Source organism: Lissotriton helveticus, chromosome 7 (assembly GCF_964261635.1).
Source record: "Lissotriton helveticus chromosome 7, aLisHel1.1, whole genome shotgun sequence".
Lineage (NCBI taxonomy): Eukaryota > Metazoa > Chordata > Amphibia > Caudata > Salamandridae > Lissotriton > Lissotriton helveticus.
The window spans coordinates 265980459-265995924 of record NC_136068.1 but is presented as its reverse complement, the minus strand read 5'-3'; the positions used below and the strand labels follow the sequence as shown (position 1 = coordinate 265995924).

The window sequence follows — 15466 nt, the reverse complement described above, 5'->3', positions numbered from 1 at the left end:
CAGTGGCAGCATCTTTAGTTGGTCCGAAATGTAACCCTGACCTAGTTCAGCGTGTAATGAGAATGTGGGGGGCGATTGCGGGAGTGATAGGAGAGATCTAAAAAACCTATTCTCTGCAATTTGTATGTTAGTTGTGGCTGCATAACCCCAAATTGACGCCCCATAGGACGCAATCGCTAGGCACTTTGATTTGTAGATTTTAAGTATGGCCTCCATAGGTCTCGCTCCCAGTCTCTTAGTGAAATTCAAGAGAGCTGTAGTGGATCTTACTACTACGTTAGTCCTTAGCTTAATCTGAGGGCCCCAATTACCCTTCTCATTGAAGAGAACTCCCAGATAGGGGAAATAAGGTACTCTCGTCAGGACCGTCCCATTGCACCTGAAGGTTTTAACCTTCATGATCTTACCCCGCCCGCCAGCCACCATTACATGGGATTTAGAGGTGTTGACTTTTAAATCCAGGGCCTCCATGAAACTGCCAAAGTGATCCAGAAGCCTCTGTAGGCCCAGGCCCGTACGTGCCAACAAGACGGCATCGTCCGCGTATAGGAGGACCGGGATACCCGCTCCGCCTATATGCGGTGTGTCCAAGGTAGCAATACCCTAAAACATAGTAAATGCAAGGGGTACATTTATGATTGCATTTTTTCTTTGATGCACATTAATTTGTGATACAGTTAGGGGTAGTCCAAGTTGTAATTCTGCTGGTGGAATTGAGCACAAGGCCCATGGTTTACACTTTGCCAAATTGCTAAAGTTACACGCTAAAAGATTTGAAGCAGAATCGCTTAATTTGCAGGAAATTCTACACCAAAAGTAACTTTAAGGACGTGTTCCCCATACAAATCATAACTTTTGTCTATTTCTGCACCTGCTTTTTTATCCTTGATTTGACAAACTTTAAAAAAAATGAAAAAAAACACCACAATATATTCGTGAAGGGGAAGCCACAAAGCTTTCCCCGTGCAACTGGTTTATCTGATCTGCTTTCACTTTGCATTTTGGGACCTGGAGTTCTGCTTTTTCCTCGCACTCATTTCTGTTCTCTGACCTATAAGTGCCTATCAATGGTGCAGCAAGCGCAGTGACACCAGGGTCAAGGCTATAAGACGCCCATTGCACCTAAATTCTGGCTGAGTATCACTACTTAAATGGTGATGGGAGGGGTCATTTTCCAAGTTTGCATTGAGGCCCATAGCATTCTCCCTATGCTACAGAAGTGTATATAAAATCTGCAGGTACCATCCGCCAATCCTAGCGCTGCGGCCCCCTCTCCCCTACCTCTTGCAAGATTTCCATTGAAGGATGATGAAATGAGGTATGTTGAGTGTACTTTTGTATATCGGGAAACCAATTGCCTTCAGTAATTAGGGTTCAGAGTCATAAGGAAATAATGCCGTCTGCCCAAGATGACACATCGTGTTTATATGCAAAAGATCAGCTGTGATTTTTGTTCCATTTGCCAAGCCACCTCATTTTTCTACTTAAAAAAAAAAGCTTGAACCGTCTACTCCTTCCTAACCACAGTAGCTTTTTGACTCCATGTGTAACTGCAAGCATGCTTTCGGATTTACCAGTTTCAAATTAAACAGTCCTTGTGGTCTAGTGATCACCTATAGTAACACTTTTAACAAATATAATTTTTAATTAATTAACCACTATTAAGTCATTCAATTTTGAATGCTTAAGTTATCGCAATCCTTATGCACAAGCACATTTCAATATCTAATTTAACACTATATCAATGCTTGCAGACAGCAAATATTCAAAATAAACACCAGCGACTCTCCTACAATTCACTATACTCGACCGTTCTAATTGAATATCTGCATTACATATAAATATAATGCTCGGTTCAAACTCTAACAATAATAGTGTTGCCCTTCTCATTCTCTTACCTAAGGCAACAATAATGTACATAAAATAAAAACTGCATACAATTGCCTTACGTTTCTCATTGGTGAAATGGTACATGACATTTGTTTTATGTGCACATTCCATTGTACCCCTATATTTCTTACTTTTGTTAATGTTCAAAACCAATATTGTATACATACTAAAATATCTGTTACTGATGACAAAAAATGCATGCTTACTTAAACTTACCTTATCGTTGCTTAGATGTAACTTGATTTAAAAAAATATACATACAGTTGCTCTCTATGCTGTTTGCTGTGTGCATATATTATATATCCTTTGAAAACCTTTAGAATAATAAAATATTCTAACATTGCATATTCTACAGTTAATACAAAAAATAATAAGTGTAAGCTACTCTGTTAATCAACTCAAAACTTGCACAATGTTTTTTATTATATAGGGTTTTGAGAGAACTTTGATACTTGAAGATCCGTGTTTTATAGTTTTGTGAAATTATATTGATGACATTTTAAGTATGTTCTTAATCAATGCTTTAAAGTTATAGAAAAAAATGGTTATGGTTTTAGTTGACTAAACAATAAAGAAACATTTCACCTAATGAAAAAAAGCGTGTTTGTTTTCCAACCAAACCCATTCCAATACTAGGTTTCTCAGAGAGTTGGTAATGTCAAATAAAAGTGCTTCTTGAAAATAAAATAAGTACTTTCAGTTTTCCAATATCAATATATAAGTATGGTATTTTACAAAAATATAAACAGACCTCAAACAATAACAACAACAATTTGTTCATGTTTCATTATTTATCCAGAGGTCAAAAGCTAGGATTTTATTAACAAGTTTAAATTCCTTTGTACTCTTGACTTCATGCCAGGTGAGTTGTGGGGGAAGGGAAATCCTTTAAAGAGTCATTTTCTTTCTGGATTTCCCTTCTCTTTCTGAAAAGCAAGAGCAGCAACATTGTTGTGGTGTCACCAGGGCTTTAATTGGAAGCTTTTTCAATAATATATGTAACAAGCCATAGTTGCAGCTTATTTATGTTATGCAACTAATAACCATTGACAAAGCCTATAGTCCTTACTTGTTGTAGGTATGATGTTACTTGTTGTATCACATATCAGGATGCAATGACAGAAACAGCAAAATACAAGTGGGGCGGCACCCAACGCTAAACACAGATTTTGAACGTAAGTGTTTTAAAGCCACGCCCCTCATTACACTGGCCTCGCCCTTTTAAGAGACCCCCCGTTTTTTATCCCACTTAAAGCCCTGCACCCATCCAAGATAATCTAACTATGGGTACAGAGAATTTCCCTTGAGTAGATGAGCAAAGGCATCGAGGAGGCACATAGGGGCAGACCAGAGACTGCAGATACTGAGGTGCCACACCTATTTTGATTTTGAAAAAGTAGCTCAGGGCTTTGAACTTAATACTGTTCTCCACCCTGAGCCAGTGCAGATCCCGCAGGTGACTAGAGACAGAGTTGGCTCTAGGAGCCCGGCAAAGTTGTCTTGCAGCAGAGTTCTGAACCATCTGCAGCCTGCGAGTCACCTCCTTGTTGGAACCTAGGTAAAAAACGTTGCCGTAGTCCAGTCTTGAGGTGATTAGTGCCCGGACTACTGTTCTCTGGGTGGGCTCAGGCAACATCCAGATGATCTTTATTAGCCACTTCAGGATGGTAAAGCATGTAGCAGCCACCTTGATGGCTTGATAATGCATAGTTAGCGAGTCATCATTGATGACACCCAAATTACGGACTTGACAGGAGGGTAGAGGAAGTGCACCCATCTCTGGGTAAGAGAACAAGGACAACCCGGCATCTTCCGCAACATCAGCTAAAGGTCTAACGGATAGATTGAATAGTAAAGGGCTAAGGATGGAGCCCTGAGGTACCCCATAAGGTGAAGGATGGGTATCGGAGCTGGCTGTTGGGGAAAAGACTTGGAAAATACGATTGGCAAGAAAAGAAATGAGCCAATTTAGAGCTGAGCCGCAGATGCCTAATGATCTAAACGTTTTTACTAACACGGTGTGAGACGCCGTGTCAAATGCTGTACTTAAGTCCAGCAAAATAAAGGCCACCGTGTCTCCAGCATCCAGCTGACAGCGCAATCTTTCCGTTACCCCAAGTAGAGTTGTTTCCATTGAGAAACCAGCCTTAAACCCCGATTGCGATGCATGAAGGGACTTTTGTGTTTTAACAAAATTAGAGAGCTGAGTGTAGATATGTTTCTCTAAAATCTTTGAGAAGGACGGCAACAAAGAGATAGGCTGCTAGTTAGAGGGTGAATCGGGGTCCGCGTTGGCCTTTTTCAAAAGAGGGAGCACCATGGCATGCTTCCAATCTGGTGGAACTGTGGCTTCCTGTAAGGAGGCATTTAAAAGGTCTACAATAACAAGCAGAGATGGCGGCTCAAGCTGCTTGAGCACAGAGATAGGAAGAGGGTCCCTGATTTGACGCTGTCTAAAAGACATTTAAAGGAGGCTATGTTTGAAAAGGGCTATGTGTCCAGATTATTAGAAGGTGCACAAGGCGCCCTATCCTGGTCAGGATGGGTATTGTCAGCTGAGGATAGTGCGGATACTGGTTGAAGGGAATTAGTAAGTTGTAGTGGAGGTGGATTGTCACACTGCAAGCTCACTATTTCCGAGTATATTTTCTCAACATTCTAGACAAAGAAAGTAGCCAGATCCTCACATTGCCGTTTATTTAGTGATGGGGGGCCTAGATTGGGTTTTGGAGCCAGCAAGCTCTTTGACCATACTGAATAGTGTTTTGGAGCAGTTCAGAGCCTCAAAGATGGTTGTTGATACATACTCCGCGCGAGCTGACCTGCAGATATTGTGATATTAGTTTTTGGCCTTTTTAGGTTTCGCTGGAGGGCGGAGCTCTTAGCTCCGCCTCCAGAGAAATCTCTTGATTCTAGTAAGGAAAATGGAAAACGCCCCCCTGTCCCATTGGCTAGCTCCATAAATGGAGGCTAGCCATTGGAACAGACATCTGTCCGTCAAGGCCGGACCAGATTCGGGGGCGTTCCCGAGATTTTTTCCCAGGGCGGAGTTACGTTTTTTCCCGTTCCCTCCCCTTTCACTGTAAGTCTGTCCATTCCCGCCCCCTCCGTGTGCCTTTCCGCCCCCCCCTCGCTGTCCTGTGCACGTTTCCCGCCGTCCGTGTCCTCTCCCGCCCCCTCCCGCCGTCCGTGTCCTCTCCCGCCCCCTCCCGCCGTCCGTGTCCTCTCCCGCCCCCTCCCGCCGTCCGTGTCCACTCCCGCCCCCTCCCGCCGTCCGTGTCCTCTCCCGCCCCCTCCCGCCGTCCGTGTCCACTCCCGCCCCCTCCCGCCGTCCGTGTCCACTCCCGCCCCCTCCCGCCGTCCGGGAGAGCATACGCCAGTGAGAGGACACCGTCGGTTGAGTCGGAGGACTCCCGAAAGGAATCCATCGAAAACTGGTGAGTGAGACAGCATTTGTGTAGGCGGGGTGAGAGGACCTTTGGCAGTACAAGTTGTTGAACTCTCGGAGGTTGAGGTTCAAATATTCACGGAGATATCCTCTAAAAATGTCCATAGACGCAGGACACGAGCGAGAGGCAGCCGCAGACGAGCTGTTCAGTAATTTACCAAAAGTCGGCAGTAACGGTACTGATACAAGAACATTGGAATCTAATACGGACAATGATGTCAAATTTTTTTTAAAAGATCTTGAAAAAAAGATGAAAAGTGAAGTAACGAAGTGGTGGGAGCACAAGTCTTTAACAAAATATGTGGAGGTCGGTAGAGCACCGCGAGGGCTCAGAATACTCCTCAACCAATCTTTGACAACCCCAATCCCCATCTGCTTAGGGAATGCGGTGAGAGTAAGAAGCCAATAGCCGTCCGTTCCACAGGTTCCTCAGGTTCGAGGGTAAATGCTTGTTTTTCTTCCAGATCATGAGGCATATTAGCGCTCGTCCCCAACTCTGCACTCCAGGGTTTAGCTATCCGTTAACACCATTCGGCTTCACTCCTTGTTCTTAGCTCTGTCATTCTGGTTTTTCCCCCTTTAAGCTTATTTGACAACACAGCGTATTTTAATGAACATGAAGTAAGGCTGCAAACTTTACGAAGACAGCCTAAAACATTTTCAAATTTATGTACCTAGAAATCAAAACACACTGTAAGACTGTGAGACTGTAAGAACAACAACCACGAAATTCTCACTTAAGGACAAGGCAGCACTATCGGTGTTTAACGATCCCTGAAGGTTTAGAAGCAGTTTCTGTGCCGGATTTGTTACTGGTGAGAAGGCTACTGGAGAGACCAGATCCTCCCCGACTGGAACTGTTAACTCTTTCATTAGCGTGAGGCAACTTAATGGTACCCTAACTGGCGCTAGAGTGACATTGAACATAATCTCACGGTGGCTCTGTTATTAATTGTGTAAACCAACACCTCTTTTCACAAGGTTCCTGCTTTGAGAAGTCACTTTTCCCAGCTCTTTGCGGGCGTGTGCAGCGTCCGCCGGTGGGTGCGCTTGCACTCCCCTACAGGACCCAGGCTGGCTGGCGGGAGACTTTCTTAATGAGACCAAATAAGGCCTGGAATAAAACCAGCCCCTTTGAAAATATTCCAGTCCCAGCCCATGTGGACTGGGTGGAGGAAAACAAAAGCAAAGGTTGCATGTCTCGTGCATCCCGTAGATTCTTTACTTCTGCTTGCTTTTTTTTTATTGTAGTGAAATTTGGTTTATCCAGTTAGTTACTGGGTGTTTTAAAAGTTATGCTTGCATCTCTCCGCTTTTGCTCCTAGGAATCTCATGGATGTTCCAATTTAAGAGGCACTGACGCACACCAGAGAGCCTCCTTCAAATACCATGAACATGACCAGGCTGGCTTTTTTTTTTTTTTTTAAGTAGAATTACTTCCTGTTTGAACAAGTCGGTGCCAGTAGTGCTGCGAACAATTTTCACTGTGGGGGTGCTGCAATGCACATCATATGACCAGGGGCGCAACTAGACCAGAACTTAAGGGTGGGGGGGGAGGGTGTTAAGTCTCCCAGCCAGGGCTGGTCCTAGCACTGGTCGCGCCTGGTGCACCAGTCTTTTTTGGAGCCCCTTCCCCATTACCTCCGGAAAAGTTAGAGCTATTAGCAATGTAAATGACAATGCCATTTATTTATCTGTTTTCAAAACCAACACATAAATACAAATTTTGTCATTTACAATGCCAATAGCTCAAACTTTTCCAAAGGCGAAACCTTTGCATTGTAAATGCTTGTTATAAATAGTTTTGTAGTCCGAAGCATAGTTCCTCCTCCACCCTCTTTCCAGCGCCTTACATTTGGCCTTCTCTGCTGGTTTGACACCTCAACCAAACACGCCCTTTTCTTCTCACATTCTCTTTCTCCAATTCGGTTTCTGTCTCTCTTATGTCTTTAAATCCATCTTTTACATGCAGCAATCTTAGAGCTCAGAATTACAAAGTCGAAAAACAAAACTAATCCTGCCAAAATGCTTCATGGCATTAGCTACAAAGGTAGGAATAACTAAACGTACAGCAACTAACCACACCTCTTTTAATTCTAAATTCCATGCATAAGTGGTCCATTAAGAGCAAGCTTGTTTTTTATTGTTTTCTGGTACCTCACTCTTTTTGCTTCACATTTTATATTAGTGTCAAACGAAATATAAATAACAAAATGCAGAAAAATTGGAACTCTATTTTCTACTTGTATACAATTGCCAATATTTTCATATATGCCCATTCATCATAAAAATAAATTTCCCTTAGTAGCACACATTATTCAAGCCAACCATCTTAATGCTTATTCACACGCTTATCCTGGGTGGAGTTTGCGGAGTTCTGCTATGCTGAACTCCGCTAAGTGCAAAAAAACTCAGCCGCGCTACGCAAAGCTCTGCAAGCGGTGGAGTGCATTGAATAAATGCTGTTCACTGTGATTTTCAGTGCCAGGTGTTTGTCTGCACTGTCCAATAGTCGTGAATGGCACCATGCACAGCGCAAGCGGGTGCTGCTTCATTTCTGCTGCTCGAGTAGATTTTTACCTGTGCGCCAGGTTTCTCAACGCGAATGGACAGTTTCTCAACGCGAGCATACACAACCACTCGCAATGAAAAATCTGACCGCCTGCGTTGAGAAATCTTGCCGGGAGGTTGATTTTCCACGCTGGCACTTGCCAACTTGATGTTGACGATCGCGAACGAGGAAAAATCTCACCAGGAGGTGGGTGTTCTTTGCTCACTAACCTGACAGACGCGAGCAAGGAAAACAACTCTGCTCTGCTACGCGGAGCAGAGTATGTTGGAAGTCCACAATCTCCGCGTAATGTGGAGTCGAAATCTCTGCAAGCGGAGCGGAGTTTACCGCCCACACTTATAAAATAGCAACTATAACAATAAATATCATACTACAGTCTACACTTTAGTATCTATCTGTCTGTCTGTCTATCTGTCTGTCTGTCTGTCTGTCTGTCTGTCTGTCTGTCTGTCTGTCTGTCTGTCTGTTTATCTAGCCACAGAGTTAGAGCGTTCTGCAATTAGCTAGACTTATTGGCTTTTCCAGTGCGTATTGCTTGTTTCAGTGTATCTTTCTACTTCTGACATCAGGAAATTATTTTTCTACTTTTTATATGCCATTTCTGCTTGATCACTATATGTCAGCGTATGTCCTTCTCTCTGTTTCTCTGTGCAAATATTTAATTCTCCGACTCTGCCCAATCCCTCTCTTTTTATCTACGTGCCCCCAATGTTTCAATGACCCCCAAATCATCCTTTGTTCTTCTACTTCCACTCCCCCAACTGCCTCATTATTCTTCACCACCCTGAGACGAGCACGTCTATGGATCCAAGTCTCTGCCTCCCCATCCCCATCGATCCATGCCTTTCTGCCAATCACCACTATTGACTTTCCCAACAGGCCCGGACTGGCCGTTGTGGGCACCTGGCAATCCCCCGGTCGGCCGCAAGGGTACGGGCCGTTTTTGGGCCCTGGGGGCCGTTTTTGTTGCAGAGCCGTTTTTGCAGCATAGCTGCAAAATCGGCCCTGTAACAAAATCGGCTGAAAAGCGGCCCTGGCAAAGCGCTCGCCCCCCTCCCGCCCGGGGGACGGGGGGGCCGGCCGAGCACTTTGCCAGGGCCGGTTTTGGTTCCCAGTCCGGCCCTGTTTCCCAATGATTGTAAAGTTGCACCGACCTTGGCAAAGCCTCTTGCTGTGACCACTCTCATGAATGTTAGTTTTTTACACTTCAAAAATGGCCATCACTTTGTGTATACACATTATGTAGCCATCTTGGAAGTTTGGAACTAATATTCAAAGGTTGCAGGGCGCAGCTGTTGGTGGGCCACTGTTTGCAATACAGTTGTGCAAGCATCAAGCCAACAGCGGCAAAAAACAAGCATTGGCAGAGTGACTTTGCCAGTGCTTGATTTATAATGGATTTTTTTTAATCACTGCCTCTTCCCAAATGATATTTAGGCTGTTGCTATCCCCCTTTGTAGGAGGTTGTTTCATCTTCAGTCAGTGTTGTGGCATCAACTACTAAAGAGGGACCTGCCCTGTATGGTCGCAGTTGAGCTCAATAGGATGAACAGTGGAAGCTCTCTATATCCCTTTTAAAAACCTCAGAAATTGAAACCAGCCCAAAGATGTGCATGGGCTGAAAGATTAGTTTTTTTACATTTTTAGATGTGGTTAACTATCATAATATATAATTGTAATTAGGTATAATATTTTCGTTTTTTAAAATGGAGAATTTTATATAACGGAACACACAGCATCTAGCTGCAATGCCAGGAATAGTATGAAATGGGCTGTTGCTTAAGAGAGAGCGACAGGTGGTTGTTAACCAAAACCTGTTGAACAAGAGGTTTACTGTGGTATGTTTTGCTGATAGCTGAAGGTGGAATGCCAACAGTAGCTTGATTCTAGGTACCTATTTTGTGTCACATCATGATTTCCAATTTTTCAATTTTTTTTATTCCAGCCATCTCAAGACCCTCCAGCATCGAAAGGGCCTACTCAAGCCACAAAAGTACGGAAGACCATGAGTAGCCGGGTATATGAGGCCGTGAAAGCCATTGCCCTTTGTCACAATGTTACCCCGGTCTACGAATCTAATGGCGTGACTGATCAAGCGGAAGCTGAGAAGCAATACGAAGACTCATGTAGAGTTTACCAAGCTTCCAGTCCTGATGAGGTATGATAGCCAAAGGTGGTTTCTTGTTGTCATCTTCTGTAATATTGATGTTTTACAGTCAAAAAAATTGTGATGTTCCTTATTAATTCACATTCAACACTTTCACACCATCCAAGAGAATATATTAAACTCCACTTTAGGCAAAATAAATACTCAGTGCGTCCAGTCCTGCAGAAAGAAAATCTATTGCACGCAATTTGCCCAATCCTACCTGCGTGTTGCAATACTTTGTCCTTTCCCAACAGTTATGTGATAAGCAAGCTTTTTGTTGATTTATTAAAAAATACCAAAAATCATTAATAGCCTGGAACAGTTGGAAAGTAAACCCACCTTTCACATTAGAGAAGTAAAGAAAATTTGTTTTCTCCCTTCCTTATGTAAAAAAAGCAAGAGCATTCTGAAATTAGTGTGCCTCAAGTTTTTCCATAGTGGAAAATGCTGAGTGAAAACCATATATTTTTTATTTTTTCATCTGAGTAAAGTTTCTGTAATGCGGGCCATGTTCTGATAGGCACAGACAAAATCCGATGCCAGATGTGTTACTGGTCCCACACAAACATCATACACTGCCTCCTGTGTTAACATTGCATTTCTAAGACTGTTTCTGATGTTTCTGTTCCGTGCATTTTTAAAGCATTTGAAGTTTTTGACTTTACTGAATCTCCTGGTAGGTTTTTCCATTCTTTTTTACTTGAGCGTCAAATATGTTCTTTTGTTACTTCTTTGAAACTTGAATATTTCTAACATTGCCAAAAGACGTTAGATTGCCATAGATCATGATGAATTTTTTGATACTTCTGCTTCTCCGGCCATCGGCATTAGTATGGAGTTTTATCTCTTACATTTAAATATATATGTTTGTAGCATGTGTGGTGGAAAATACACATGCTCTGCATACTACTGCCGTCTAGTTTTGGGTTCGGACATTTGCAACGCGTTAAGAACTTTTGTGACTCCACTCTTGGTCTACAATGCACCAGCATATGGGCTCCACTTCAGCTTTTTTTTGTTCCGCCATCAAGCTTGAATGTTTGGAAATGCTGCTTCAGGAGTGATGTGTTCCCCATCAGTTTATTCAGCACCAGCTATTCCTCTTTGAACCATGCGATGAAAACAACATTCCTGCCCTCCTAAGTTATTTTCACCACAATGCCTGGGCTGCGAACCCCACTGTTAGCCTTCAATGCACTCCGCCTCCTGGCTCCAGCATATGAGTTTTCTTCGTCATTCCTTGGAGAATGCACCTAGGACAGTAGTATGGAATGTACACCCTTCCAATTCTCATTTAGGTGTAACACCATATACCTCTGAAGAGACTGCATGCTGTCTCTGATTTGTGTCTCTCACTAAACCATGACGCAACTTCCGGTGGCACCTGGCATGCGTCCTGCTGCAAAAAAAAAATGCTGGTACCATACACAAAGGAGGTTGGCTTACCAGAAGGTGCAGCTACAAGCCTTCTTGGAAACATCTGACATTTGTTTAGCCAAAGACATATCCGACACTATGCAAGAAGATGCTGGGCCCTGTGGCAAGGAAGTGAGAGTCTGGGGGTCATGTTCTTCAAGTGGAGTAGGACATGCAGGAACTCTGTGCCAAACGGGCTCCAGCCCAAAGACCAGGTAGACTCCCCGCACCTCTTTGTGTTGCAGATGACATGAGGTCAGTCTTGAGCTCAGAAATGCCCCCGACAGAGGCAGAGCTGAGCACTACTCACATGGGCTTCTGACTTCGAGCCCCCCTGACTTGAGAGACTGAGTCAAGAAGAGGCAAAAAACCCAATCAAGGCCACTGAGCTGCCTTGTGATTCAAAGTCCCCTTGATCTTTAGGCTCTGAGAAGGCACACTGTGAGCTGAAATTGAAGTCGAAAGATGCATCAGCATTGAAACCAATGCCAAAGCCCCCATTGACACTGAGAATCGACATTGTCGAGCAGTTGATCTTTGGGAAACTGTACAATGTCTTTTAATCTAAGCAGCAAAAACGTTATATATATAGACATGGGCAAAATCCTCGCTGCGCCTCCCAGTCCAGGGCTTGTCTGGTTTCCCAAGAAGCGCAGGCTGGAATTTGATGAAGAGCCAGGGCTTGATCACTTGAGGCCACGCACCCCTAAAAGGGTTGTAGGTTTGACCACTACTCCACCATTGTTCCCTTCCTTTATACACCACCTCCATCTCCACCACTATCAATCAATCAATCAATCAAATTGTACATGTATAGCGCACGGCTGATTCAAAAGAAGTGTCCTGGCGCTAAATAGCAAGAAACACTATCCTACTGGTACTGAAAGAACAGGATAATTTAAGCCTCATCAACAAGCAGAGATGTGAGCTTCTGTTTGAGAACAGACTCAGAGAGGGACATCCAAAGACTAGAGGGCAGTGCTTTCCAGAGTTTGGCAGTCTGAAATGCCAAATATCTGCCTCCTTTTCTAGTCTAGAAAATTTAGGGACCTGCTACAGTCTGAGGCTGTTTGATCTTAATGTTCTAGCTTGTTGGTAAGAATGTAGTCTTTTTCTCAAATAAAAAGGGCTGAATCCTGAGCCTGCTCTAAAGGCCAAGGTGAGTGTTTTAAATTTAACATGCTTGTCAATAGGCAGCCAGTGTAGATGTTTCAAATGAGGAGAGATACACTGACGATATAGAATTCGTAAAATAAGTCTTGCTGCTGCATTTTGCACCAACTGGAGTCTGCAGGTTAAATAAGCAGGAAGGGCAAATAAAGACTCTTTGCATAATCCAGTCTTGATGTTACCACCATGTGAACATTCATTTTGCGAGTGTTCTCCGGAATGAAATGTATCATCTTTTTAAGGATTTAAGCTTTGCAAAACAGACAGTAGGTACCTGTTGGATTTGCAAAGAAAAGGAAAGATTCGAATTAATAAGATTCCTAAATTTCTGGAAGTGGAAAAAGGGGTAGGTGGGTGATTGAGTTGCTCAAGCCACATTTACAAAGTTCCAGTGGACACTTGGTGCCTATAAAAAGAATGTAAGTTATATCTGATTTTAATTTGAGAAAGTGAGCATTCATCCACCTTACCACTCCTTTCAAACATTCGTTTTAAAATTCGGGAGGGCATTATCACTCTGTACCTGAAAAGACAGCAGAAGTTGGGTCTCATCAGTGTAAGACACCACCTGTACACCCCAAGATACAATCAGCTTAGCCAGTGGTTCTAAATATAGATTAAAGAGAATGGGGCTCAAAGCTAAGCCCTTGGGAACTCCAAACTCTAGTGGCTCGTGGGAAGATGTATAGCAAGAAAGGTGTACCATCTGTGGTCTGTTCTCCAAGAAAGATTTTAATCAAGCAAAAGCTTGAATCTGTATACCTGCCAATTTTATTCTTTTTAGCAAGGTAGAGTGTGAAACCATATCAAAAGCAGCTGGTAGGTCAAGCAATGCTACCATAGCAGAACATCCCCGGGTCAAATTTTCTTAAACCAATTCAGTGACCTTGAACAAAGTGGATTCAGTACTGACCCCCTGGCGGCAGACAGATTGGAAGTTATGCAGTATATTATTAAATTCTAGATAAGAAGTTAATTGTCTGTTGACCAATTTTTTCAAAATAGTGGCCGGAGCTGGCACAAGAGAAATATCGTCGGAAATTATTTAATATCGCTGGGTCTGCTTTAGTTTTCTTTTTCAGACTATGGGAAAAGAACCTAGTTCAATTAATCATTTAAAATGTGTAGAGCGCTGAAAATCAACCATGAGGGTCTTGAAGTTCTGGAGCTGTTCACTGCTGCGTGGAGGTTGATTATGCAAACAACTAGGTCTTTATATCTCTTCTGAATTGTTGGAGTGACTATGCTGTCCTGAGGTGCAGGTGGAGGTTGTTCCGGGCCTTGGCTGCCGGGTACAAGAAGCAGCGTTCTCCGCTGTTGGCTTGACAGACTGATGGGGTGTCTGCGATGGAGAGGGAGGCTGATTGGAGGTATCTGGTTGGTTGGTGGAAGGTCAGGCGTTTGTTGATGTATGCTTGTCCTTCATTGTTGAGTACCTTGTAGGCATGGGCCAACATCTTTAGCTGGCATCTGTTCTGAATTGCAAGTTACTTGAGATGGGGTGTGGTGTGGGTCCTTCTGGGGAGGTCAAGTATTAGTCTTGCCACGGAGTTCTGTATTGTCTGCAGTCTCTTCAAGAAGGTGTCCAGTGATTTCTACATAGAGCGTGTTTCCATAGTCCAGTCTGCTAGTGTTGAAGGCCTGAATGACCGTCTTTCTGGTGTTTACTGGGAGCCACCTGAAGATCTTTGGGAGCATGCGAAGAGCGTGGAAGCAGGCGGAAGAGACTGCGCTAACTTTTTTCTTCAAAGATAGCTTGCTATCCAGGTTGATGCCAAGGTTTCGGTGTGGTCTGTTGGGTCGGGCGCAGTAGCAAGCTCCGAGGGCCACCATGAGTCGTTCCATGGGAAGGTGTTGTTCCCAAAGATAAGGGCTCTGTTTTTTCCAAGTTGAGTTTGAGACAATTGTCCGTCATCCAGTCACCGACATTCATCATGCATCTGTGCAAGTTATCTTTTGTGGTGGAGGGATCTCTGGAGAGTGAGAGGATGAGCTGTATATCGTCGGCATTTTCAAGTGCATTGTTCAGGATTATATTTAACACAGGGGGCCAATGAAGTCATTTGAGATGTCATGAGTGATGCCATATATGAGCTCATAAGATGTACATGGCAGGGGCGCAAGTTATGGTTAGCTCTCCTAACTATAACTTGTGAATTTCTGTGTTTTTTTTTTTCAAAACTTTAATGTTGTCACTGACAAATTCACTTACCTATAACATTACTTTAACCTTTGGTTTTTTCAGTGAAATCTGATGGGTTTTGTAACGTAAAGTAATACTTAATTACCATACATAAATGCAACCCACCCCACCATGCACATGCCCGTGCGTAGGGGGATACGGCCTGACCTGGGTTACTCCATCTGCCAAGTTTGTTTTATTTTTTTCATTAAAGGGGCCACTTATATAAATAAAATGGAAGGGGACCATGTGGCCCTCCGCGCTAAGCCTTGTTAGTCCCTGGGAACTCCATCCACCAGGGCTACTCTTTCATCCCCATCCCCAGGGGCTAGACATGGTTGTTTCTTCCCTGATTTCAGGCCTGTGGACCCACCTCTGGGGCCCGGCACACTTGTTTGTGGGGGGGGTGTATGTTAAGATCTTGATTAATGATGACACCACCAGAGTCTGAAAGGTCTTCTTAAGCTTCTTTAATGGAGGATAAAAGTATCGACCACCAGCCCATCCAGCAGCGAGGTTCAACTCACAATGTTTGAACCTCAACTATGAAGTGGTTGCACCAGGCATTGTGATGACAGCACTGACCTAGATAACATTAAGGCAATCTTGTTCAAGAGGGTTCTAATACAACCCCCCATT

General features: G+C 43.6%; 1 protein-coding gene across 1 annotated transcript in view; it reads left to right on the top strand.

Moving 5' to 3' along the window:
• Nucleotides 1-15466, top strand: part of ATP9A (ATPase phospholipid transporting 9A) — a 510313-nt gene that overhangs the window by 236156 nt on the left and 258691 nt on the right. Inside the window, exon 14 of the mRNA XM_078652049.1 lies at nt 9856-10068. Within this exon, the coding sequence (XP_078508175.1) occupies nt 9856-10068 (213 nt within the window). The remainder of the gene's footprint in view (nt 1-9855; nt 10069-15466) is intronic.